The sequence below is a fragment of the Podarcis cretensis genome (assembly GCF_951804945.1).
Source record: "Podarcis cretensis genome assembly, chromosome: 13".
Taxonomy (NCBI): domain Eukaryota; kingdom Metazoa; phylum Chordata; class Lepidosauria; order Squamata; family Lacertidae; genus Podarcis; species Podarcis cretensis.
In genome coordinates, this window is record NC_137182.1 from 10,603,713 (window position 1) to 10,631,504 (window position 27,792).

Here is a 27,792-nt window from a genome sequence, read left to right on the forward strand (position 1 = left end):
AGCTCCCGTTGCTCAGTCCCTGCTCCTGCCAACCTAGCAATTCAAAAGCACACCCAAAAGTGCAAGTAGATAGATAGGTACCACTCCGGCGGGAAGGTAAATGGCATTTCCGTGCGCTGCTCTGGTTCACCAGAAGCGGTTTAGTCATGCTGGCCACATGACCCGGAAGCTGTACGCCAGCTCCCTTGGCCAATAAAGCAAGATGGGCGCTGCAACCCGAGAGTCGGTCACGACTGGACCTAATGGTCAGGGGTCCCTTTACCTTTACCTTATCTTACATGGGATGTCTTTCTGCCTCCTTAAAACTAATACTGTGGTTCAAGGATTGGGAACCTCTGGAACTCTGTATGTGGCCCTGCTACTCTGTTTGATGGGAGTTGGGAGTCCAACCGTACCTGGAAGCGTACAGGGTCCACACCTGTGCCATAGATTATCAAGTGTTCTAAAAGTTGCCACTTTTTGCCTATGCTAAATACTCTCCAGTAAACTCAAGCCATGTGGTTTCTAAGTTGACTAAATGAGAACAAAATATTTCTGTCCTTTTTCTTTAGAATAATCAAGTCCTTGGAATCGGAAGTGGGTCTACAATTGTTCACGCTGTGCAGAAATTGGGTATGCATTTCCGCTATTCTTTTTGTCAGAAATTATGTTTCACTTATTTAAACTTCTAGAGTCTGTTCTAAACAAGTGTACCTCCGGTAGTTCTGCTTGCCAAACAGCTAGCCCAGTGTGTGGAGTCTGTGTCAGGCCAAGGGCTAGGATATCTCTATCTTGGATGTAATCTTTGTGCAGTGACTCCATGGATTAAATCTGACACATGTAGGCCCAAAACATACAGTTACTTAGTGGTTTTCATGTGTGTAGCACAGTTTTCTTCAGTCTGGTGATCTCCAGAGGCTTATTAAATTTGCATACCACCCTTCATCTGAAGATCACAACGCAAAATAAGAGCACAAAATACATAATAAAATAAACCAATAACTCCACTCCCACAAACACAATTAAAAGGACACCCAGCTCTACCTCTCTTTTAAATCAGAACCAGTGAAGGCGGTGAAGGTCCTGTGTGAGTGTCTGGAGGCGGTTAGAGGATGGATGGCGGCTAACAGATTGAGGTTGAATCCTGACAAGACAGAAGTACTGTTTTGGGGGGACAAGAGGCAAACAGGTGTGGGGGACTCCCTGGTCCTGAATGGGGTAACTGTGCCCCCAAAGGACCAGGTGCGCAGCCTGGGAGTCATTTTGGACTCGCAGCTGTCCATGGAGGCTCAGGTCAATTCTGTGTTCAGGGCAGCTGTCTACCAACTCCATTTGGTACGTAGGCTGAGACCCTACCTGCCCACAGACTGCCTTGCCAGAGTGGTGCATGCTCTGGTTATCTCCCGCTTGGACTACTGCAATGCGCTCTACGTGGGGCTACCTTTGAAGGTGACCCGGAAACTACAACTAATCCAGAATGTGGCAGCTAGACTGGTGACTGGGAGCGGCCACCAAGACCATATAACATTGGTCCTGAGAGATCTGCATTGGCTCCCAGTACCTTTAAAGCCCTAAACGGCCTCAGTCCTGTATACCTGAAGGAGCGTCTCCACCCCCATCGTTCAGCCCGGACACTGAGATCCAGCGCTGAGGGCCTTCTGGCGGTTCCCTCATTGTGAGAAGTGAGGTTATAGGGAACCAGACAGAGGGCCTTCTCAGTAGTGGCGCCCAACCTGTGGAACGCCCTCCCATCAGATGTCAAGGAAATAAGCAGCTATCCTATTTTTAAAAGACATCTGAAGCAGCCCTGTTTAGGGAAGTTTTTAATATTTAATTCTGTATTGTTTTTAACAATCCGGTCTAGGGAATTGGTCAAGGACCAATAAGTGCAAAGGATTAAGGTCTCAACTACAGATAAGATTCCAGGATGATTATGTTAAACTCTCTAAAGTTTTCGCAATCTTGAAAAGTTATTCAGAATCTAATTTCCAAAGCTGCCTCGAGCTACAGTATCACGTGATAACAGCCCACTCCCCTCTTTAGCACGGTTATCGTAGCGTTTTCATGTGAAGCAGTTGCCAAGCTGCAAGTTGCACGGTTGTGACTTGAATCAAATCTCTGTGTGATCTGCTGAGGTCTCTGGGTTGTGCTCCTGGAGAGAAGCCAGTTGAATCTTGTGATATGGTGCGCTTCCTGATGTTTCGCTGGTTACTAGAACATGCTAAGAGCTAAAGATATGTAGCCTTCAAGGCATGCTTGGAACAGATGTACGATTCTGAGAGGCTGGAGGGCTCAAAATGCTGCAGTCCCCCCCCCTCCCATGAATGCAGTGCCCTTGTATTGCCCTCATCACAACAGGAAGGGAGCAGGAACCTGCACAATTGGGACTATATAGCCGGCAGTCTTCATTCCAGTGGTGCATGGCTTTTCTGCCCAAGCATGCATGGTGCACAGGGACGTGGGTGGCGCTGTGGGTTAAACCGCAGAGCCTGGGGCTTGCTGATCAGAAGGTCGGCGGTTCGAATCCCCACGACAGGGTGAGCTCCCGTTGCTCGGTCCCAGCTCCTGGCAACCTAGCAGTTCGAAAGCACGCCAGTGCAAGTAGATAAATAGGTACCGCTCTGGCGGGAAGGTAAACGGCGTTTCCGTGCGCTGCTCTGGTTCACCAGAAGCGGCTTAGTCATGCTGCCCATGTGACCCGGAAGCTGTACGCTGGCTTCTTCGGCCAATAAAGCGAGATGAGCGCTGCAACCCCAGAGTCGTCCACGACTGGACCTAATGGTCAGGGGTCCCTTTACCTTTATGCATGAGAGAAGCCTCCTCTGGCAGGTCCACTTCCTCAGTTCTTTGAAATAAAGCAATACCCCTGGATTGGGATTGGCTGAGCAGGACAGAGCGCTGATTGGCAGAAATATCTCCAGAGCTCCTCTCGAGTTCAAATGGAAGTACAGTGGTACCTTGGGTTACATACGCTTCAGGTTACAGACTCCGCTAACCCAAAAATAGTACCTCAGGTTAAGAACTTTGCTTCAGGATGAGAACAGAAATTGTGCTCCGGCAGCGCGGCAGCAGCAGGAAGCCTCATTAGCTAAAGTGGTGCTTCAGATTAAGAACAGTTTCAGGTTAAGAATAGACCTCCAGAACGAATTAAGTACTTAACCCGAGGTACCACTGTATAACATGTATGTGGGACAGGGAAGAGTATGTGGCCTTGAAATTTGGGTGCTCTTTTGTTTTGTTTTGTCCTTGGGAGTGCTGTTCCCCAGTAGCCCTGGTTGGAAGAGTCCCAACCATTGCTTTAGCTGAGTAGTGATGAATGTTAACACCAAATAACAATGCTTATGGATGAGAAAAGGGCCATATTCAGAAGAACAGCAATGCTAGCTATTCCATGATAGCTGCTAACCAGAATGGTCAGAAATTTTCTTTTTATTTGTTAATGGCTGTCCTCCATCAGTTGTATCACCTTCAAGATGATTTTCTCAATCTGTAGCAAGTAGTCTGAAGCGTCTTTTCTGAACTTGTGAGTAAGGTAGCAGCTTGCAATTTGTTCAAGGCAGGAGCTGTAAAAACTGGTATGTTCAGTAAATTTCGCGGCGTTAGCTAACTGCTAATGTGCTGCTAACTGGACATACCTTTTGCTTCATTTGCTGCGCAGAAATGACACAGGTAATTAGACTTTTCATCAGAGATTGAAAGTGGAAATTTTCTCCATTCGGCAGAAACTGTAAACTGCACCAGCAATGGGCATTTCCTTCCTGTTTCCTTTTGCAAGCTGAATGAAGCACAATATAGTTGTACCTTGGAAGCTGAACGGAATCTGTTCTGGAAGTACGTTCAACTTCCAAAACATTCCAAAAATGGCTCGCAAACCGGAACAGTCACTTCTGGGTTTGCGGCTTTCGGGAGCCAAAACGTTTTGAGATCTAAGCTGTTTGAAAACCAAGATATGATTGTAACTGAAAAATAAATAAATGATTGGACTAGTTTAAGCAGGAATATTTTAATATGGGTGCATGACTCTTTCTGGTCTGAGTACGTATTTAACAAAGCAATTTCCCCCCACAGCTGAGAGAGTGAAGCAAGAGAATCTCAACATAGTCTGTATACCTTCGTCTTTCCAGGTAAAATCTTCCCCTTGACATCTCCATTTTTTAAAGAGCCAGATCTTCTGTTTACATCTTGATCAGCCACTCAACAGCTACGAGGCTGTTTTCCAGTATGTAAGCAGCTAAATTAAGGTTATTTGTAGGATAGCTTTCTGAACTGATCTCGTGTGGACCCCTATCCCATTCGGACTCCACTTCTGACTTCCTTATGAAAATCTATATGCCATCACAGAGGTGTTAACAATACCCCTTGTGGTGTCTAGACCATGGGGAAACTGTCTTCCAACAGTGAGTTGTACTTGTAAGTCGTCAAGGCAGCACACTGGAAAGGCATTGCTAATTTGCCTTGTTTCTTTTTTCCATTAATTGTTTTCTTAATGCTCCTCCCGAGATTAGAGCTCTGAACATGACAGCAGTGCTACTTGCAACCCTGTCCATTTTTGAACTGTGTGCTGAACTCACCTGAGGTCACAGGCTAGCAACGGTTTGTTTCCTAGCAACTAACACCGAATTGCCTTCGTGCCTGGAGTCTGAATTTCCAGATCATTAGACCGTTGGTGCAGTAAGGCTACATTCAGCTGGGCAACATAATAATGTTCTTTAATGTTCATTCCCACAATAATGTTCATTTTCATGTGTGAGTAGGATGTTTGAATGGCCACCTTAGGTGTTCCTTTTGGGCCTGAAGGTGGGGTTTGAGTAAATATCCAAGTTCTATTCATTCAGAAGATCTAGCATGCATTTACATGCTTCGTTATCCTGTTGAAACAGGTAATCTGACAGGTGAGACCTGCAAGGTGGCTAAACACTGGAAAAGTCAGTTTTGAAATGTGGCTGTGTCTCTAGTACAGAGCAGACTTTTTTGGTTTGTGGTGTATATGGCTGTAGTTGTAAGAATCAACTGACAATATTTGGTTCTCCAACAATATTAAGCAATTTCTTACTGGGAAAGGTAGCCTGTAAAAATACCTTTCAGCTGCATTAGGCCTTGATTTTACAAGAGTGTTTCCTGGGGTTGGATTTACTAGAAGCAACAGGTAGCACCGCACACCCTCCAGATGTTTTGGGACTACATTTCCCATCATCCCTGACCACTGGTCCTGTTAGCTAGGGATGATGGGAGTTGTAGTCCCAAAACAGCTGGAGGGCCAAGTTTGGCCATGCCTGGATTAGGTGGTGCCCAGGTTGCTTTTGTTAAATATAGCATAGCTGTCAAAAAAGATGTGCTCATAGGAGCATCAACTGTTGCTTATATCACTCAAAATGTACTGCTGGTATGCAGCGTTACAGGTATACATGCCACATTGCGTTAATATCAGAGTCCAGCAAATCATTTTAAGAAATCCCAGCCTTTTCTAATCCTCATGGAATATGATCTTGCTTGCAGAGGGCGTCAGGCCACACCTAATAAGTACACAGGTTTAGGATTGCAGCCGTCGTTCAGTTGTATTGATGTGAACCTTGTGCAACGTTTTTAATGCGAGTATCTTTCATAGTCTGTTGAAATGCTAAATGGGTGTTCCAAGTCAGACCATTCGTCTATGTAGCTTAATATTGCCTGCACTGGTTTGGCAGCATCCCTCCAGGGTTTCAGGCAAAGTTACAGCAGATTCAGTTTGGGACATTTTGCATGCAACGCATGTGCTCCGCTATTAAGTTTGTGCTGGTTTGACATCAGAGATTACATGTTGCTTCTGAGAGGTCCATTCCGACCTCTTACAGAAGTTGATGGATTTTATATCTGCCTGGCTTGTTAATGAAGATGAAAACTGGAGGATGCAAAGCTTTAACACTCCTTCATTGTAGGAGAAACGAGTCTTTTCTTGGTTGAAAACCCGCTTTCGTTGGATCAAAATAGCATGCTCCTGAAAGATTAACATTCACTCCATTATAGTGCAATTTCTTAACCACTAATTTGTATTACCGCTGCTAATAAACATGTCAAAATGACTCTGATTTCTACCCTATAAACTCTGGGAAACAATTTTGGCTTTTCCTTTCCGTTTAGGCACGTCAGTTGATTCTGCAGAACGGCTTAACCTTAAGTGACTTGGATCGACACCCTGAGGTAAAAGATTTGGGTTTTTCTTGTGCTCTTCTGCAACTGTTCAGTTCCCATGCAACACTGCTCTGTCTTAGTTTTCTCAGTACAGTGGAACCGTGGTTCTCAAACATAATCCATTTCGGAACTCCGTTTGACTCCCGTAAGAAACCATTCAAAAACCAAGGTGTGGCTTCCAATTGGCTGAGGAGGATTGGCTTCCAAAATATAGACCGGCCCCCCACAAGGTCTGAGGTACAGTGGACCGGCCCCCTGCTGAAAAAGGAGAGAAGAAGCCAAGACAGCTGCCCCTCTCTATGATTTGTGTCACTTGCCATCAATTGCCAGGTCCCAGAAGACGCCCATAAGTAATTCTACATATCCCTAATATATTGGAACTTCTTGTGGGTTTGTAATTTTTAAGCTGCTTTGGGCGCCCAGCTTGACTAAAAAGCAGTGTATAAATGTTTCATGGTAACCAGCCTTGCAGGCATCCCCCTATTTACAACCCTGAGTATTTATGTAGGAGCCTGAGATTAATTGCTCGACCTTGTGGTTACGTCAAGCTGCATCCAACTTTCTCTGGCTCCAGAGTTGCTGACCCCTTGCCCTTGCGCTGTGATCCAGCCTCAGAGCTCCATGGGTGCCTTTGTGGCTCCAGAGGCTTCTCCTTGGGGATGTTGACCCAGACTGCCCTTTCTTTGTACAGTGGTGCCTCGCAAGACAAAATTAATCCGTTCCGCGAGTCTCTTCATCTTGCGGTTTTTTCATCTTGCGAAGCACGGCTATTAGCGGCTTAGCGGCTATTAACGGCTTAGCGGCTTTAAGAAAAAGGAAACAAACTCGCAAGAACTCGCAAGACGTTTCGTCTTGCGGAACGACTCAAAAAACGGAAAACTCTTTCGTCTTGCGTGTTTTTCGTCTTGCGAGGCATTCGTCTTGCGAGGTACCACTGTAAATGGGATTAGTTTTGAGGTGCCAAAGATTTACACGTGGAAAGATTATGGAGGGGGCTTGTTGGGTGACTTGCGAGTCCAGCCTAGGTGGGATTCTGTTCAGCAGATGGTGCTTTTGAGTCACTGGGATTTGGGTTATAGTTAATTTGGGGTTTTCATCAGCTGTACGCCATAATCATCACAATTATAACAAACAAAGGCTTGACATATCTCGCTTTGCATGTCATCATATACTAGTTTCACCTTTTAAGTTGAATTATTGAAAGAAATGTACTTTTCCACAATATTCTAATTTTTCGAGTATCACCTGTGCACATCATTTTAATTTTGCCGATGTTTAATTGTTTTTAATTACTGATTTTTCTAGTAGTTCTTGCTTTTATCAGTAAGAAGCCATGAGTCCCGTCAGGGAAAAAGGTGGGGTATAAATAAATATAAATTATGGCTTAGACCTCAGAGACTTGAAGGGGCTCTTTTTCTATCTACTGACACATTGAAGCAGGATTTCCCAGTTGGTGGTCCCCAGACCTCAGGGGGTCAGCACAACCCACCCAGGGGGTCCACGGCACCATTCACATAACAAAAACTACCATAGAGATAACAATTTTTTCAAAAGTAGGGGGTCCATGGTTTGGCTTTAGAAAAACAGGGGGTCTGCAGTACGTAGCTAATTGGGAACCCCTGCATTAATGTATTACTTGATGGCTCTTATACAGCCATTTTTTCAATATCACCTGACTTGTGTTTTTGGATATTGTTGCCCCATCATAACATAGTTATTTCTGTTCTTTATGGTTGTTTTTCTGCTGACTTGTTATTTGTAGGTTTGTAAGTGCCACCCTCAGGGACGCAGGTGGCGCTGTGGGTTAAAGCCTCAGTGCCTAGGACTTGCCGATCGAAAGGTCGGCGGTTCGAATCCCTGCGGCGGGGTGCGCTCCCGCTGCTCGGTCCCAGCGCCTGCCAACCTAGCAGTTCGAAAGCACCTCCGGGTGCAAGTAGATAAATAGGGACCCCTTACCAGCGGGAAGGTAAACGGCGTTTCCGTGTGCAGCTCTGGCTCGCCAGAGCAGCGATGTCACGCTGGCCACGTGACCCGGAAGTGTCTCCGGACAGCGCTGGCCCCTGGCCTCTTAAGTGAGATGGGCGCACAACCCCAGAGTCTGTCAAGACTGGCCCGTATGGGCAGGGGTACCTTTACCTTTACCTTTAAGTGCCACCCTCAAAGAACATGGTGTCCAAAATGCGGGCGATAAACACTCTAAATCTCTTTTCTAAAGGTTATTTATGTATGCAACAACTGCGGCCCGTGTTTCATTAGCCCCAAAATGGGAAATTAGCGAGGTCCCAACCAAAGAAAATTGGCAACTTAAGTTGACAGAATATGCACAACAAGGATAAGAAGAATATACGTTTAAAGAAGATTGGAAAACACTTATTTAATATATGGGGGGGGGGGAGTTGTGTACACCTGAAAACGCTGGCAGCGTTAAGATAAATTCAACAGTGTAAATAATTTTTGATGGATGTAATAATGGAAAACCGATTGGTATAGTTTTTGTAAAACATGCAGAGATATAAGATATGCAAAATGAACCATGGAAAGAGAAGAAGGGAAGTCATCAGTATCGTAAGGATGTAAAATGTTTATCTGAAATTGCAAAACAGAAAAATTAATAAATATCATATTTTTAAAAAATCTCTTTTCTTTCCTGAAGTTGAATGTTGCCATTGATGGTGCCGATGAAGTCGACTTGGACCTCAATCTTATCAAAGGAGGAGGGTAAGAAATAATGCCTAATTATTTTACTTGCAGATGAAAGTACTGAGAGCAAGGGTGGAAAGCTCACTGGAAGCTGCTGGACCCTGTAGCTGGCAGGCTGGTGACCAGGCAAGGCTATGGAAAGCAATCGTTCCCCTCCAGCTTTTATTTTTCTAGGCCTGCTTTTCAGAAAAAGGAAACACTAGAATACCAGTTGCTGGAAAACTGCAGGAGGCTGATTTGCACAGAAGCAGGGCTGGGCATTCTCAAAACAGAAAAATAATTCTAATCAGCTTGCCAAGTTGCCAAGGCCTTGGAGTCCAGACATTTTGGGAGTGTTTATATCGGATGCCTACTAATTTCTATGCCCAGATTGGCCGGATTGCCTATACAGATGCAGGTGAAGATTTTAAAAATGAACAAACAAACAGCAAAAATCCCTGGGGTTTGCTATGGGAATGTGTTTTTCTGCCTGGAGGTGAGCTAGAGAGACCTTCAGGCCACAGCAATAGTTTTGGCTCGGGGTTGGCTGAGCAGTGGAAAGAGCTGATCGACAGAAATGGCTACAGCAGTTATAGGGAGTGCTCAGGGAGAGCAGGAAATAGTATGGTTTTCTTGGCAGGGTGAGGTTATATTTGGGGGGATTTTGCGATAGGGCAGTGCCCCAGTTGTCCTAAGCCATGGGTAGACAGCCATGGACCCGGCCCAATAGCCTTCTCAATCCGGCCCGCGGACGGTCCAGGAATCAGCGTGTTTTTACATGAGTAGAATGTGTCCTTTGATTTAAAATGCATCTCTGGGTTATTTGTGGGGCATAGGAATTTGTTCAATTTCCCCTCCAAAATATAGACCGGCCCCCCACAAGGTCTGAGGTACAGTGGACCGGCCCCCTGCTGAAAAAGTTGCTGACCCCTGTCCTAAGCTGACCAACCTGGAATAAATAGCTGCGTTGATAATCCAGGGCTCCAAGATTCTATAGATAGATTTCCTTCCTAAGCCGTCAGTTGCTAAATACTTAGTTGACTTCTGATCGGTCTGGGTAACAGGGTTTGTGTTCTGCTCTCTTTCCTCCTCCAGAGGCTGCCTGACACAGGAGAAGATTGTCGCTGGCTATGCAAAAAGCTTCATTGTCATTGCTGATTATAGGTAAAATACGCTGTTTGGTGCTTTTTCCAGAAGAGAGAGGAAGCTGTATTCAGTCCTAACATACCTGAAAGACTATCTCACTCAATCAACCATTGCATATTGCAGGAGAAGACCTCCCGAATGTTTATCAATAAGGGCCATTTGGTAACATATTGGAATTGGGGATGTTAGTGTTGTGACGCCTACCCTTTTGTATAGGTCAAGGTAAAGGGACCCCTGACCATTAGGTCCAGTCGTGGCCGACTCTGGGGTTGCGGCGCTCATCTTGCTTTATTGGCCGAGGGAGCCGGCATACACCCTCCGGGTTCATGTGGCCAGCATGACTAAGGTGCTTCTGGCGAACCAGAGCAGTGCACGGAAACACCGTTTACCTTCCCACTGGAGTGGTACCTATTTATCTACTTGCACTTTGACGTGCTTTCGAACTGCTAGGTTGGCAGCAGCAAGGACCGAGCAACGGGAGCTCACCCCGTTGCAGGGATTCGAACCGCTGACCTACTGATCAGCAAGCCCTAGGCGCTGTGGTTTAACCCACAGCGCCACCCGCGCCCCTTTTGTACCCTTTTGTATACAACCCCATTAAATATTGTAGGCACACTGTCTCCTGTCCCTTCTGCACTGTACTTTTAAAGCAGTGTCATACCACTTTAAGAAGTCATGGCTCACCCACACCGTAAAAAAAAGGAACCCTGGAACTGTAGTTTAAAGTCACTGAGAGTTCTTGTTTTTTTAAATTTTATTCATTTTTCATTTTCATTCATTACATACATCTCAAATTCTTAACATTTACTATGGGACGCAGGTGGCGCTGTGGGTTAAAGCCTCAGCGACTAGGACTTGCCGATCGAAAGGTCGGCAGTTCGAATCCCTGCGGCGGGGTGCGCTCCCGCTGCTCGGTCCCAGCGCCTGCCAACCTAGCAGTTCGAAAGCACCTCCGGGTGCAAGTAGATAAATAGGGACCGCTTACCAGCGGGAAGGTAAACGGCGTTTCCGTGTGCGGCTCTGGCTCGCCAGAGCAGCGATGTCACGCTGGCCACGTGACCCGGAAGTGTCTCCGGACAGCGCTGGCCCCTGGCCTCTTAAGTGAGATGGGCGCACAACCCCAGAGTCTGTCAAGACTGGCCCGTATGGGCAGGGGTACCTTTACCTTTACCTTTACTATATATTCTTCCCCTCCAAGACTTCCCCCAACTTGCGTTTCTGGTTTGTTTCTATTTTCATCAGCTTTGCTATCTCTCAACAGAAAAGGTTATTAATAACATAACATCAAACCTATGAACATAGAAATAAGATTAACTACATCCTCTTATTTTACTATCTTCTAAATATTTCCTGATGCTAATAATGTGAATGTTTATTTAAATCCTGCCATCAAGTCTATTGCCTTTCTTTGTTTCTGCAAATATAATATGAATGGTTTCCAATCTTTTTCAAAGTCTCTGTTGTCTTTTTCTCTTGGTCTTTCTGTCATTTTTGCCAGTTCTGCATAGAAGGGCACTGAGAGTTGTAGAGAGAGCCCTATTCCCTTCGCAGAGCTACAATTCCCAGAGTGGTTCATCAACCAGTCCCTCTTCTCAGGAAACTCTTTCTTGTGCAACCAGCTGCAAAAGAAGTGTGCATTTGTACAATGTGTTAATTCCAGTTTTGCTTTTAAACAATGTCCCTGTAGGAAAAAGTCTGAAAGCCTCGGAGAGCAGTGGAAGAAAGGTATTCCTATTGAAGTCATCCCAATGGCCTATGTTCCAATTTCCAGAGCTCTGGCCAAGAGGTTTGGGGGTGTTGCTGAGCTGAGGATGGCTGTGAATAAGGCGGTAAGTTTTGATTTCTGGGCAAAAATGCGCCTTCTAGAAGGTATAGAATTTATTTCAGCTTGGGCCTGTATGATTTTTCTCTTTGATCAACTTGTAGGATTGTTGCTTGAGACAGTATCGCCCTATTGGTAATACTGTGCTTGCAATATGCTTTACTGAGTATCTTTCATTGTCCAATTCTTTTTTTTTCCTTCAAAATTTTTACTGATTTTCACAAAATTAAAAACACACTAACAAATAAACAGACAAACATAAATCATAACCTTATTAAAACTAATCTTCTTAACATTGTTAAGTGACTTCCTCGTATCCTCCTAGTTGAATTTCAATGCATATCATTTTAACGGTTTCTCAAATCAAAGTTCTTAAGATAATCTTAACTTAATGACTTAACATCACTCTTTTCTCCCAATTCAGCATTAAACATAATAATTCATCACATTACTTATTTAAATCCTAAGCCTAACTGGTAATTGCAAACTTTTTTCCAATTAATTTAACTTAATGTATTTAACTAAATATTAAATTTCGTCCATTCTTCCTGGTACTCCTCCTCGTTCTGGTCGCAGACTCTTCCGGTCAGGTCAGCTAGCTCCAAAAAGTCCATCATCTTCATCTGCCATTCTTCCACAGTTGGTACTTCTTGCGTTTTTCACTTCTTAGCTAGTAAAATTCGAGCAGCAGTTGTGGCATACAAAAATAATTTAACATCTCTCTTGGGCAATTCCAAACCTGTTATTCCAAGAAGAAAGGCCTCTGGTTTCTTTATAAATGTATATCTCAACATTTTTTTCAATTCATTATAAATCTTTTCCCGGAAGTCTTTCACCTTGGGGCAGGTCCACCACATACATGTGATAAAAAGTTTCTTCTTTTTCTTTACAGTTCCAACATAGATTATCACAGTTATGATAAATCTTTGCTAATTTAACAGGAGTCAAATACCATCTATATATCATTTTCATTGTATTTTCCTTTAATATTGTACATGCAGTGAACTTGACCCCTCTCTTCCACAATCTTTCCCAATCCTCAAACATTATGTTATGACATCGTCCAATTGCGGGTTTTCCTTCCCACCGCCAACTTTCAGAATGCTGTTCTGAATGTTGGCGTGGGGAGGAAAAACCCTCCCCCCACCGCAAGCCCCGGGAACAGAGGAGAAGCGCTGCGCGCCTTCCCCTCTGTTCCCGTACCTGTTCTGAAGGCTTGTGGTGGGGAGAAAAGCCCTTCTCCACACACATTAATTGATTTTCAATGCATTCCTATGGGAAACCGTGCTTCGCAAGGCGAAAAACTCGCAAGAAGAAAAAACTTGTGGAACGAATTAATTTCGTCTTGCGAGGCACCACTGTACAGTATAACACACATTCGCCCCCATTTGACCTTTGATTTGCATTAAATTAGGGAGTCGTTATCATATGTGAATATGGTGACTTTTCTTCTTTCAGTCCAGCAGTCCATAATTCCATATATGATGATTCTGTACTAGAGTGCTTAAGTTTCCACTTGGAAGTTGGGGTTTGTTTTGTTTCTGTTTCACCCATTTTGATTTTTGTTTCTTAAAAAACGAGTCTCTGCCTATTCTCTTCGCTGCTAGGGCCCTGTCGTGACTGACAATGGGAACTTCTTATTGGACTGGAAATTTGATAAAGTCCATAATTGGCGTGAAGTGAATGTGGCAATCAAGATGATACCAGGTAGGTAGTCTTGCAACAGAAGCATATTTCATGAGGATTTTTTTTAAAAATTCCCTTGTAGCTGGCGTATTAACAGCTGTACAACTGTGGAACTAAAAGTTCTAAAAAGTTATTAATCAGAGAGTCCAGTCCTCTTCTTTATAAATGAGGAAAAATATATGCCTAATGCCTGAATAACACTAGAACAGAATTAAGTGCTTTGGAACTTATTTTTGCCCCTGACTGTACATCGTCTTAGTACAGTGATAAATATGAATTCTTAGAAATATTTCTTTTACTGAAAGCCTAGTGGAGGCGTTAATGCTGTATTTGCAACTGTTAGACAGCAGGTGGCGCCATTGGTGTAGATTGCTGTATATGTGGTTATCTCAGATCTCCTGTGTTAAGATGTAGCATCATTTATTTTATTTTACTTTTTGTGACTTTATTAAGAGTTTCAAAACGAATATTTTGTAAATACAGTAACAGGAAAAACAAACTTGAGGTGTAGGACAGTGGCACATGTTGATAACATTGTTCTACCATGATATAAATTAGTGGTTCTCAAACTTATTTCTCTGGACCACACTTCCAGGAAAAAAAATTGCTCTTCCCACACCATTGATTATTATTATTATTATTGATAGGAAATACATTGGAAAACAGAAAGAAGCAGCTCTTAGCAGTGCTTGCTTCATAACATAGAATGTGACTGCTTTATAATATGAAGACGAGTCATCCAGAAAGTGTAAAACATAAATCATTCCCAAAATATAATTATGAATGAGCCTCTTACATATATCTAAGTATGTATATGCACCTTAAGTGTGTATGCAAACTCAACAAAAGTTGTATGCAAACTCAACAAAAGTTGTGAGCTCGCAGTATCGCCTGATGCTCATTCCCTCATTTTGTTCCTGTTTTTTATTATTAATTTTTATTGAAGTTTTTATCTCTGCAAAATAACAGAAACAAACGTTTACACATATGTACATGTTAGTAACACAAAGCATCCCACCAACTCACACAAACCCCACCCCCATTGGTTCGACATAACTCGAAATGTGAGTTAAAATCTGACTTGCTTCCATCGTTGCTTGACCTTGATTCTATAACTTATCTTTACAGTTGTGTTGTTCTATTGTATTTGACAAATATTCTGATTTTACTAGCATTTGTAACCTTTCCCCCTTACAAACTTTGTTCTTTACATAGCAATATTTCTGTACCGGAGCAGTGTTTTTTCATATATTCATTCATGCAGCTCCATTCTTTTATCAAATTTTGATTTGTTTGACCCTTGATAGCTGCCGTCATTTTGGCCAGTTCAACAAAACACCCACAATAATAGATTGGCAAATCAAACTTATTGAATTGGTTGAATTGGTTAAATGTTCCTTTGGTTGTTCTTGAATCTTCCTGCCACGCTTGCCACCCTCTCCTCCCACACCCTTTGAGAACCACCAATATAAAGGATCAGTATGGTAAACCAGCATTTAGCAAAACGTGCATTTCTGGTCTCTCTCTAATTTTATTTTAAAAAAAAATTGAATATAAACAGGCCCAAAGATAGCACAGTTCAGAAATTCATTCTGCCCCCAGTGGGATGAAATTACAAACCTATGACTTGTATCTTACAAGTCCAGTATTTTCAGTGGTTATTAATACTTCTGTTGCATTCAGACGTGATTTTGCTTTTCTGTTCTAGGGGTGGTGGAAACAGGCCTGTTTATCGACATGGCGGAATGGGTTTACTTTGGCATGGAAGATGGTTCTGTCAGCGTCCGGGAGAAGCCAGTCCACTGACCACACCAGCCAGCCCCCAAATCTACTCTGCCTTCAGCCCATTGCATACAGTTTATCACTTTGGTGCCAATTTGACATCTTGCCTTAAATCCTGTCCCGATCTTGGTGAATGTAACCAAAGGTCCAGCAGATCTCACTAATACTGGAAATGAATGTTGTTTTAAATTATATTTTTTACTATTTTTCATGTAAATCGTTTTTTTAAAAAAATCAATCATTTTGAGCATTTTAAACCTTTTTTTCCACTTTGGTTTTTATACAAAACATTGTACCAAAAAGGATATTTTATACAGTACTTGAACCATCGGGTTGCTCAGAGTGTGTCTAGCGGGGGGAGAAAATAGAAGTTGCATTTTGTGGTATTTGCATAAACACGCCCCCCCCCCCAAATACATTGACGCAGAAGGGTTGTGCCCAATTGGTACTCACAGATGCCTTATTAGAATCTTTTTTGGTTCTCTGATTTATGCCTTTCAATGATTTTTACCATAACTGTTTTTAACAGAGAATGTTTAGTCTCAGTATAGATAATTTGCTGATAATTTGTGCTGTTGGCCTCCGTGGAATTTGTACGGCATGGGATCAGCCACGACGCCCATTCCACGCAAAGAATTCATACCTTTAAAATAATATATGAAATAATAAAATAATATACTCCGGAAATGTTTCAGACCCCCCCCCCCCCAATAATGGATGGCTGAAATTCGAGGCTGCCTAGCCATCCATACAGGTGAAGATGCACTGGGTTAATGCCCAGTTTAACAATTGTGGGCCCAGTTGGAGTTTCAAAGCGTTCCTGGCCCTCCCTTTGCATGACGACATTTTCACAGAATGCTGCTTCGAAACACGTCCAAAGAACAAGCCTTACTGGAAGGATTGTATTAATGTAGCAAGAGCAAGGCACTTTTTTAAAAACAAAAAACCTGTTGTCTCTCATCTCTTAAGTGCTTTGCATGATAACCGTGTCAGAAATGTACGACTCGTCGTTTTTGTTTTAGGCACTGAAATTAAAGAGCTGTAACGCCAGCCATTTGTGTGTTCGGGTTTGTTCTTAAACGCCTTCCTGATCTGCCCTTTGGTCCCCGAATTGGGCCAAAGTGCCTCGTGCTGCCCTGCCCCAGAATGTCATGCAAGATTGGATCCTGACGCTTAACAGGATCCAATCCCGTGCCCTGTTGCTTCAGGGAAACAACGTCAAACCTAGCGTTACGTAAAATACATTCAACAGACCCACAAAACGTAACTGGCTGTGCAATCACATAAACAATGCTCTTCTGCATTTATCACAGTATCAAATATTTCTCTTGCACATAATCAACACATAAAGTACAACAAAGTAAACGGAAATCCCAATAGATCAGTTCATTCAGAGAGTCCAAATATTTGCTAGTTTCTGTTCCACGCATGTCTTTGTATGTTCATAAAATCCCAAATGGGAGCTTGCTGCAGTTCCACAGAATCTTGACAAGGATTTCCAGAATAATGCCTTGTTTCACGCTCCTGGGCTTCATCAGTTGTTTCTGCAGAAACCACCATGTCATACCGTATTTTTCGCTCTATAGGACGCACCTGACCATAGGACACACCTTGTTTTAGAGGGGGAGAACAAGGGAAAAAAATTCTCCCCCTCTCTGCTCAGCGCCCCTTCAGCGAAACGGCAGGAGAAACGGGGGCCCTTCCATTTCTCCTCCCGCTTCGCTGAAGGGGCACTGCGCAGCTCTCCCTCTCTGCTGAAGCCAGGAGAGTCTTGCTTTCCTGGCTTCAGCGAAAGGAACCTGAAGCCTGCAGAGCACAGCGGGAACTCGCGTTGCGCTCCGCAGGCTTCAGGCGGCTATCCCTGAAGCCTGGAGAGCAAGAGGGGTCAGTGCGCACCGACCCCTCTCGCTCTCCAGGCTTCAGCGAAAGCAGCGCGAAGCCTCCGGGGCGTGGAGGGAGCGTTCCCTCTGCGCTTCGGAGGCTTCGCATTGCTATCGCTGAAGCCAAGGAGCCTGCATTCGCTCCATAGGACGCACATACATTTCCCCTTAATTTTTGAGGGGGAAAAGTGTGTCCTATAGAGCGAAAAATACGGTAAGTTCCATTATCTTGATATACTACATACAAACATGTACAACTGATGAAGGTAAACGGCGTTTCCGTGCGCTGCTCTGGTTCGCCAGAAGCGGCTTAGTCATGTTGGCCACATGACCCGGTAGCTGTACGCCGGCTCCCTCAGCCAATAAAGAGAGATGAGCGCCGCAACCCCAGAGTCGGTCACGACTGGACATAATGGTCGGGGTCCCTTTACCTTTTCCCCTTGGGTTATCTCAGCCTGGCTCCTGACACTTTGATAATCTCAAAAGACCACGAGAGGGAGCTCCAAGCTAACGGAGTCCAAAATCCTACAACAGTTTAGTGATGGAGCAGATAATTTCATTCTCTACATTTTCGTTTTAAGGAAATGGAGAGATGCTCCTGCAGAGTGATGCTGTTTGAAATGAAAACTCGCAGCTGGTCCTCCTCTTCCCAAAGCTTGCTAATCTGAATTACCACAAATGCAGAGTAATAATGCTTTTGAAAAACAACACAGTTTTTCATTTGAATTTATGTTGAAAGATAATTGTGTGTATTCACCTCCTGGCAAATAGAAGGGGAAGAAATGGAGGCAGTGAGAGATTTTACTTTCTTGGGCTCCGTGATCACTGCAGATGGTGACAGCAGTCACGAAATTAAAAGACGCCTGCTCCTTGGGAGAAAGGCGATGGCAAACCTAGACAGCATCCTAAAAAGCAGAGACATCACCTTGCCAACAAAGGTCTGTATAGTTAAAGCTCTGGTTTTCCCAGTAGTGATGTATGGAAGTGAGAGCTGGACCATAAAGAAGGCTCATCACCGAAGAATTGATGCTTTTGAATTATGGTGCTGGAGGAGACTCTTGAGAGTCCCATGGACTGCAAGAAGATCAAACACATCCATTCTTAAGGAAATCAGCCCTGAGTGGTCACTGGAAGGACAGATCCTGAAGCTGAGGCTCCAATACTTTGGCCACCTCATGAGAAGAGAAGACTCCCTGGAAAAGACCCTGAGGTTGGGAAAGATGGAGGGCACAAGGAGAAGGGGATGACGGGACGAGATGGTTGGACAGTGTTCTCGAAGCCACAAACATGAATCTGACCAAACTGCGGGAGGCAATGGAAGACAGGAATGCCTGGCGTGCTCTGGTCCATGGTGTCATGAAGAGTCGGACACGACTAAACGACTAAACAACAACAACAACATTCTGCATGTGCAAATGGCTTTAGATACCTATTAGGTCCATAAATTACCATATAGGATATATTCAGCACAAAAAACAGCGGCAATTTGTTGACAAAGGACAGCTGGGCATATAAAGGGCCCTGTTACCTTCAGCAGCGGAAATCGAATCCCTTGCGAGTCAAACGTTTTGGCTCCCGAGCGCCACAAACCCGGAAGTGAGTGTTCCAGTTTGCGAACGTTCTTCCAGTTTGCGAATGCTTCCATGGCTTCCGGTTGGCTGCAGGAGCATATACATACCAACACACTAGACTTCCTGCCTTTCCCGTTGTATATTCCGTTTTTACAAATGAATGTACTCTTATTATTGTATATATCTTTACATATTATCTAATACATCCCTATATCAATATGTGCTCTTAGTCTTATTTCTCAACTCAGTCTCACTCCAACGTCAATCAAATGCTAGCATAGTAGATAGCGAACCTTTATTGTATTTTTGAACATATGTTTCATATCTATCCCATGTTTTCCATAATTTTTTGTTTTGAATTGCTTGAAATTCCCCATGCATTTCTAGTTGTGGACACGCAGTGGCAGTATTGCCTACTGTAACGTGTAGGCCTAGAGTTTAGAGGAAGCTTTCTACCGTAAGCTAGTTAGACTGCCTTGGACCAAGCAGATATATTTCAATTTTGCTAGCTTTCAGGGCTTCTAACTGTTTCCTCACAATGTTAAGTTTAGGCAGCATTTAGTAGTGTCTGTGCATGTGCAGGTTTCTTGTGAGGTAGTCAGTCTCCTTCAGGGGCAGCAATACAGAGCCTTTTGAACCCGGAGCTCCTCGGTCCATGGCAGCCTTCCTCACCAACTTGGTGCCCTCCAGATGTTTAGGACTACAATTCCCATCAGCCCAAGCTGGAAAGGCCCAGGGGTGATGGGTTTTGTAGTCTGCATCATCTGAAATGCACCAGATTGAGGAAGGCTGGACTTTGCAAACTGTATCTGCCGTGATATCCCTCATTCCCTGCACCTGCTCCTTAATATCTGCTTATTTGAGGCCACACATCTGCTTCTGAGCCACATGGCTCCCCTGTGCCCCCAAATCAAGACCAAACCCTGAAAGTTTTGTTTTTTGTTTTTTTTTATAATAATTTTTATTCTTTTTTCAAACAGATAACAAAAGCAACACAAATCAGCACAATTTCCAACTGATCATTTCATACCCTTCTTTCTTTTGACTTCCCCATACCTCCCCATCCCTGCATCCTTGTTTATTGATTCTTTAGCAACCCTTAGGTCCATTATCTTAATTCCCTTTCATAAAAGTTCCTTTAGTTTTTTTTTTATTATTGCTGCAATTTCTTTACCTCTTACCGCCTGACATCTTAACATTCATCAATTTTACAGTTGTTCTTAAGATATATTTTAAATTTCTTCCAGTCCTCTTCGACTGTCTCTTTCCCCTGCAAACCCTGAAAGTTTTGGAGGTGCCATTTAAATGTTTTTTGCGTGGCTATTATTATTGGGGGGGTTCTGTGATTTATTTTTTATTATTATTATGGTATGCAAATTATGTTTTTTAATTATTATTTTATTTATGATTTTCAGGTTCATACGTTTCAATAATTTTACAACCATTTTAACATTTCAGCAATTGACTTCCTTTCCCTCCTTTCTGCAGTTCCTTAAATTTGTCCGTCCCCCCCCACCCCCATATTCCAAATTAACTTAATTGACTCATTTATTCATCTGCTTTAAATATATACTCTTATAAAACTGCAGGTCACTGCAATAATCCTGCCCACGTTCTTATCTGTTTACAATTTATTTGTAAATATTCAATAAACCATTTCCATTCCTTTGTAAAAAGTTTGTTATCTTGGTTTCTTATTCTTCTGGAAAGTCTCGCCATTTCTGCATATTCCATAAGTTTTTGTATCTGTTCTTCTTTTGCTGGGAGTTCTTCTTTTCCATTTTTTTGGAAAATGGAAGAAGAGGAAAATGGGGGTGGGTTTGTAAATTGCGTTTTTAATGTACACCGCCCAGGGATGTTCCAATGAAGGGCAGAATATAAATTTAACAACAACAACAACTAGTGCATTTCTGCCTTCTGAACTTGCTTGTGGCTAAAATTGCAAAACGAGACGGCGATATGCTAGCACCCCAAATCTCTTGTGGTACAAGCTGATGGGGGGGGGCAGAGAAACACCACCTCATTCTTTCCCATGGTGAATTAGAGAAAGGAGCAAAGCATTCATCTTTAACCCCCCCCCCCAAAAAAAAATGGGTGACTGGCTAATCCTGCACTGCTGGGGAGGAGATGTTTGTGTTTAGAGGGAGACTGAGAGGACACAGGTTGCCAATTTGCTTCACATTGAGAGAAGTGTGAGGGGAGATGTGAGCACATGAAATCAGCTCTGTGTAGGTCATTTGGCCATGTGGGTCACTTTTGGTGTGGTGTCAAGGGAGCAGGTGTGAGCAACTGCTTTGGCACTGGTGTAAAAATTGGGGTTTGGTTTTTGCTGCCCAACTCCCCATGGGACTCGTGAGTCTCCAAAGTCCATGATTGGTCAGAGAAGAATGGATGGAAGATCTACCACAAGAGTGATAATCTATGTTGGAAATGTAAAGAAAAAGAAGCAACCTGTTATCCTATGTGGTGGACTTGTCCCAAGGTGAAAGTCTTCTGGGAAAAGATTTATAATGAATTGAAAAAAAATGTTGAAATATACATTTATTAAGAAACCAGAAGCCTTCCTACTTGGAATAACAGGTTTGGAATTGCCCAAGAAAGATGTTAGATTGTTTTTGTATGCCACAACTGCAGCTAGAATTTTGTTGGCCAATTACAGGAAGAAAATTGGAAATTTTAAGAAGTACCAACAGTGGAGGAATGGCAGATGAAGATGATGGACTTTTTGGAGCTAGCCGACCTGACCACGACCAGAAGGAGGAGGGGTACCAAGAAGAATGGAAGAAATTTAAAGACTATTTAGCTAAATATGTTAAGATAACTTAAACAGAATTACTTCTGAGTATCAGATTGGCCTAGGATTTAAATAAGTGATGTTGTAGAATATTATGGTAAAAAAAAAATTGAAAAGAAAGATGTTAATTGACCAAGTAAATTTTATGTGAAAATAGTTTTGGAAAACTGCTACAATGATTTATATGGAAACTCAGCCAGGGGGACTCGAGGAAACCACCCAACAATGTTAACAAAAGTGGAATTATTACAGCTAGGATAAATGTTTGTTTGTTTGTTTTTTTCTATTTGTTTGTCATAAAGTTGGAAAACTAATAAAAAAAATTGAAAAAGAAAAAAAGAGAAGAATGGATGGAGGCAGGATCCAGTGGAAAGCAAGGGAGATCTTTATTTTCCACCTTCCAAGGAGCGAAATACCCTGAACCAAAGTGTGCAGGAACCTTGTAAGACTCGACATTGCCCAGCCCCTTAGCCAAAGACCACCCCAAAATTATGATAGGAGGTAGTCTACAGCAGAAATCCTGTCTGCCAGGATACCTGATAATGGTCACTGGTTGTATTACCTGGGCAGCCTGGCCATTCTTTGGTGATGGTTAATACTTTAGTTCAGGGGTGTCAAACTCAAATTCATCGGGGGCCGCATCAGCAGTTTGGTCACCCTCAAAGGGCCGGTTGTATCTGTAGGACTATGTGTCCACTCTTTATTCTCATAAATTATTGTCACTGCATTCAATTATTACACATCACAGGATGGCATGCACTCAATATTAAAACAAGTGGAGGTTTCCTGAATGCATGTAAAGTGGAGGTTTCCTGTGTAGAACGGCCGGCGCCGCTAGAGGGCAGACGTTCTCTGGCTTGTAGGCTGCCGCACATGCACTGAAGAGGCGGCTTTCTTGGGTCAAAAAAAAAAAGAAGCGAGAATAAAAGGTGAAGGCTGGCGGCCGGCGGCGGCTACACGGGCCACATGACGAGGTCTGGTGGGCCGGATTCGGCCCGCGGGCCTTGTGTTTCACACCCGTGCTTTAGTTCATGGGTAGGCAAACTAAGGCTCAGGTACCGGATCCGGCCCAATCGCCTTCTAAATCCGGCCCACGGACGGTCTGGGAATCAGCGTCTTTTTACATGAGTAGAATGTGTCCTTTTATTTAAAATGCATCTCTGGGTTATTTGTAGGGCCTGCCTGGTGTTTTTACATGAGTAGAAGGTGTGCTTTTATTTAAAATACATCTCTGGGTTATTTGTGAGGCATAGGAATTCGTTCTTCTTTTTTTCAAAATATACCGTATTTTTCGCCCCATAGGGCAGGGCACACCTAGTTTTTTGGAGGGGAAATAAAGAAAAAAAAATTATGCCCCCCCCCAGGCGCGGGGCTGGGGCAGGGGAAGCCCGAGCTTCCCCCGACCCCAGCCCCCAGAACAGGCTGCTATCCGCAAGCCTAGGGAGCCCGGCTGGAAGTCGCGCCGGTCTCCCCAGGCTTGCGGATATCTGCCCGAAGTCACGCAGCTCTCCCATGGCTTGCGGGGAGCTGCGCGAAGCTCGAAGCCTGGGGTGTGCTGAGCTCAGCGCGCCCCAGGCTTCAGGATGCAGGCAGCTCTCCGCAAGCCGTGGGAGAGCTGTGCGACTTCGTGCCGGGCTCCCACGGCTTGCGGATAGCTTCCTGAAGCCTGGAGAGCGAGAGGGGTCGGTGCGCACTAACCTCTTTCGCTCTCCAGGCTTCAGCGAAAGCCTGCATTCGCCCCAAAGGACACACACACATTTCCCCTTCATTTTTGGAGGGGAAAAAGTGCGTCCTATAGGGCGAAAAATACGGTAGTTCGCCCCCCCCACAAAGTCTGAGGGACAGTGGACCGGCCCCCTGCTGAAAAAGTTTGCTGACCCCTGCAAGTTTAGTTCCTGAATCCAGGTCACAGGTTCACCCTATTCATAGGCAAATAGGCCCTTAAGACAGGTTTTGTAAGCAAAAAGACATACCCCATTTGCCTCCCTTACCCCAGAGGAATATTTGAGGTCATTGGGTGAGTCCAAGTGGCTTCAGGATTGCTCTCCTTTCAGACACATCGTTTATATATTTAGATATGCGAGCATTTATGAATATTTATTCTATAGTTGGGACCTTAGAACAGTGCTGGTCCTGCAAACCTTAGTGGCAATGGCTCCACGTTCACCTTTAGTTGATGGTGCAAGGAATTCGGCTGAGACGATGAGTATGGCACAGTGATACAGTTCAGCACAAAAACCTATCTGGCAGGCCTTGTAATGCCAGATTCTATATTGGAACCTATCAAGTCACAAAGAACTTATTTATGTATGCTACAGCAGCGGCAAGAGTCTTGATGGAAGAATGAGAATATCCCAATGGAAGAAGAGTGGCAAGAAAAATTGATGAGCTACGCAGAGTTGGCTAAATTGGCATACAAATTGCGGGACAAGGACAATTGTGACTTTAAGAAAGAATGGGAGCTTTTTACAATTTATTTAAAAGGGCAACCAAATGAATTGGAATCCTTGGCAGGTTTTGAATAAACATACACAAATTTATTGGTTGATAACATGAAAGATAGATAAGGCAAGGATAAGTATAATTTTATAACATGCAGAGAATAATATGTGCTGAGAAATCAGAGAGAGGAGCTGAGGGAAAGTCCCTGGGGTGGGGTTGAAGGGGGTGGGGGGGAAAGGCGGGAAATAATGAATATGATATGTTTTGATAATTTGTTAATGTTGAAATTGTTAATAAAAACTAAAAAAAAACCAAACCTATCAAGTCATGCTTAAGAGGAAGTATCTTCATAATAATAATAATAATAATAATAATAATGATAATCATCATCATCATCATCATCACTCCCCTTTCTGAACCCCATACGCTTATTTATCAAGGTATGCACTCCCCTTTCTCTTTATATCCTGAGAACAGTGTCTTCTGCTGTGTTCTGAAAAGTAATTACCAATATTTGCACTAGAAAAAAATTGTTTCAGCACGGTGTGTGTGTATGCAAATTTCAGACCAGCTGGGTATTAAAGCGCCCAATCAAAAAGCCAATGTTTCATGGAACAAAGAATGGCCAATTTTGGTTTCATGCTTTGTGGACCTGAAATGTGCACACATTTTCTCTCTTTGCCACTCAGACAGACACACAGACCAAAACTGTTGGTTTTTTCTTTATCTTAAAGTGGTCAATAATGCTACTCAGGACCCAGGTTGGTTTCAGAGGTGTACCGTATTTTTCGCTCTATAAGACGCACCAGACCACAAGACGCACCTAGTTTTTGGAGGAGGAAAACAAGGAAAAAATATATTCTGAATCTAAGAAGCCAGAACAACAAGAGGGATCGCTGCGCAGTGAAGGCAGCAATCCCTCTTGCTGTTCTGGCTACTGTGATAGCTGCGCAGCCTGCACTCACTCCATAAGACGCACACACATTTCCCCTTACTTTTTAGGAGGGAAAAAGTGAGTCTTATAGAGTGAAAAATACGGTATGTTTGCAGTTTGACCTGCTTAGCTGCTGGTGAGGAGGAGTGATGGCTTGCAACGTTTGGTTGGTATGTTTTCAAAAATAAAACTAAGAAAAAGTAGTGTGGACAACTGTTTATTCCTATGCACCATTCGCTGCGCATACTCTGTGTTGATGAAGAAGTTCAACAAAAACTACCCCGCTTTCTGTTTGTTTCCTTGAAAAACCAGTCAAGAAACACATGAGGAATCATTTGGGTCACCCATTTGGCTTGCTAGGTCCCTTCAGCACCCCATAACTTCAGGCTTCTGTGGTGGGGCCTGGTGAAGTCCACAACCAATCAGTGGGGCTTGGACATGTTGCTCATGGTTGTGTTGTTAACGAATTAACTGCTCTTAAACAAAGTGTGCCTTTCACTTTACATTGGGGAAAACCATATTCTGTGTGTTTGTTAATAGCTTTTTGGTGTTTTGAAACCTTTTGAGTGACACAGAAGAAGTTCCAAAGGAAGAGGTTGCAGGAGATCACAATGAGTGAATCACCTAATGAATTTTATCGGTAAGCCGTATTTTCTCCAAAAAAGGAGATATATGTACCTTATTTTGCTATGTGCAGATTTTCTGTGTTCTGATGCCTGGCAAATATTTTACATTTGTGCCATTGAATTTGGCATTGTGCCTTGGTTTCTAATTGAGACAGTTAGAAGATAAGAAATCTGCGATGGGGAGGTTATCTGTTTTTCGGACGTGATTGAGGATCGCAGAGCCAGAGGCAAAGAGGTCTGGAGAGATAAAATCAAATATGAAAATATCGTGAGAGGCAGGACTGAGATATTGATACGCTTTGAGGTTCAGACTGTGGGAAGTCGTAAAACCAAAATTACAATTAAGAAGACAATTTGATCTTATTTTTTTATTTTTTTATTTTTATTGGATTATGATTTGATATGTTAATTGGATGTTTTTTATTGGAAAATTAATAAACGCTCTAACAAACAAACAAAAAAAGAAATCTGTAATGTGGAAAGCCGGGACTGAAAAGATCCCTAGGTAATAACTACTTGTTGAAAAAAACCCCAAACGTATCTTGTAATTCATGACGTGAGATCTTCTGAGTAAGTCTGCTGTCTAGATCATTTGCATAGATTTCCATCCCTGGCACTTAATAACTCCCCCATTTTTATCCTCATCATGCAGAAGCTGGGCTACTTGGTGGTGATAGTACCTGGGAGGCAAGAGTTCCGCCAACGGCAGCATCATGCTACAGATTTGTCTGATTTGGCTCATCTTGAGTTTCTTTGAGGGTAACTTTTCACAGAGATGTCATTCCTTGCAAATTTCTCCGGCAGGCGTTACGGATTCAGTAACCTATTGTTCTTTTTTCTCCTCTCCTCCCAGAAGCCAGAGGGCAGAGTGTCATCACCCAGACCCCAGCTTCTTTACAGGCGAATCTTGGGGACATAGTGTCCATCGACTGCAATGCTTGCTCTTCCGTGAGTGATGATATGGCCTTATATCAGTTTAAACCAGGACAGAGACCCAAGCTACTTATTTATAATGCTACGAGCCGTTTTGAAGGGACCCTAGATCGCTTCATTCAGAGTGACTTCTCCTTCACTATCAACGGTGTCCATGCTGAGGACGAAGCAGACTATTTCTGTGGCCAAGACTACAGCTTTCCTCTACACAGTGATACACTTCAGTACAAAAACCACCTCAGTGAATTAAGGCAGGTGAGAGAAATAATAATAATAATAATAATAATAATAATAATAATAATAATAATATCTTTATTGTCATTGCCCCCTCTCGGGGACAACGAAAATTACTTGGCTGCTCCATCCACCCAGGTAGGGCACTCCACACAAAATCAGAACAACTATAAAAACACTAATTAAAACAATACAGTATAATACAGCAAGGAAGATTGGATGACTTTCAAAGTCCAGGTTTCCCATTCAGGGCCGAGATCGCTCTGGAGAAGAAGCTGTTCTTGAGACGGCTCGTTCTCGTCTTCATCGTCCTGTATCTCCGTCCCGACGGCAGGAGCTCGAAGAGACAGTGACCAGGATGCGATGGATCTTTTACTATGTCCAGTGCCTTCCTATGGCACCTTGTGGCATAGATCTGCTCTAAGGTGGAGAGTGGGCAGCCAACAATGCTCTCTGCTGCCTTCACAACTCTACACAACCCCATCCTGTCCTGGGTAGTACAGCTTCCGTACCACACACATAAGCCATAGGTGAGCACGCTCTCAATGGCACAGTGATAGAAGGCAAGCAGCAGTTTCTGCGGAAGATGGTTTTTCCTTAGGATTCTCAAAAAGTACAGTCTCTGCTGCGCCTTCTTCACAAGCCCCCTTGTGTTGACACCCCAGGACAGATCCTCTTGTAATTCAATACCCAAAAATCTGAACGTTGTTACCCTCTCCACACAGACCCCATCAATCAAAAGTGGCTGGACATTGCTCTTCTGTCTCCTGAAGTCCACCACAAGCTCCTTTGTCTTCCTTGTATTTATGAGCAAGTTGTTAGCTCTGCACCACTCTGTCAGCTGCTCCACCTCATCTCTATAGTCTGTTTCACCCTCCCTTTCAGAGATGAGCCCAATCACGGTTGTGTCATCTGCAAATTTGACAACCCTATTACTAGGGTGAGCAGCGACACAATCATACGTGTAGAGAATATAAAGGACCAGACTAAGTACGCATCCCTGTGGTGTTCCTGTGTTAGTCTTAAGCGTATTAGAGGTATAAGGGCCCAGCCGAACCCTCTGGGGGCGGTCTGACAGAAAGTCCAATATCCACCCACACAGTGATAACGGAAGCC

General features: G+C 43.5%; 1 protein-coding gene across 1 annotated transcript in view; it reads left to right on the top strand.

Annotated features, from left to right (window-relative positions):
• Positions 1-16,312, top strand: part of RPIA (ribose 5-phosphate isomerase A) — a 19,561-nt gene extending 3,249 nt beyond the window's left edge. The window contains exons 2-9 of the mRNA XM_079950026.1: positions 552-612; positions 4,048-4,103; positions 6,097-6,156; positions 8,801-8,865; positions 9,922-9,990; positions 11,660-11,801; positions 13,402-13,501; positions 15,189-16,312. Coding sequence (XP_079806152.1) covers positions 552-612; positions 4,048-4,103; positions 6,097-6,156; positions 8,801-8,865; positions 9,922-9,990; positions 11,660-11,801; positions 13,402-13,501; positions 15,189-15,286 — 651 coding nt within the window. The 3' untranslated portion in view covers positions 15,287-16,312. The remainder of the gene's footprint in view (positions 1-551; positions 613-4,047; positions 4,104-6,096; positions 6,157-8,800; positions 8,866-9,921; positions 9,991-11,659; positions 11,802-13,401; positions 13,502-15,188) is intronic.
• The last annotated feature ends 11,480 nt before the right edge of the window (positions 16,313-27,792 follow it).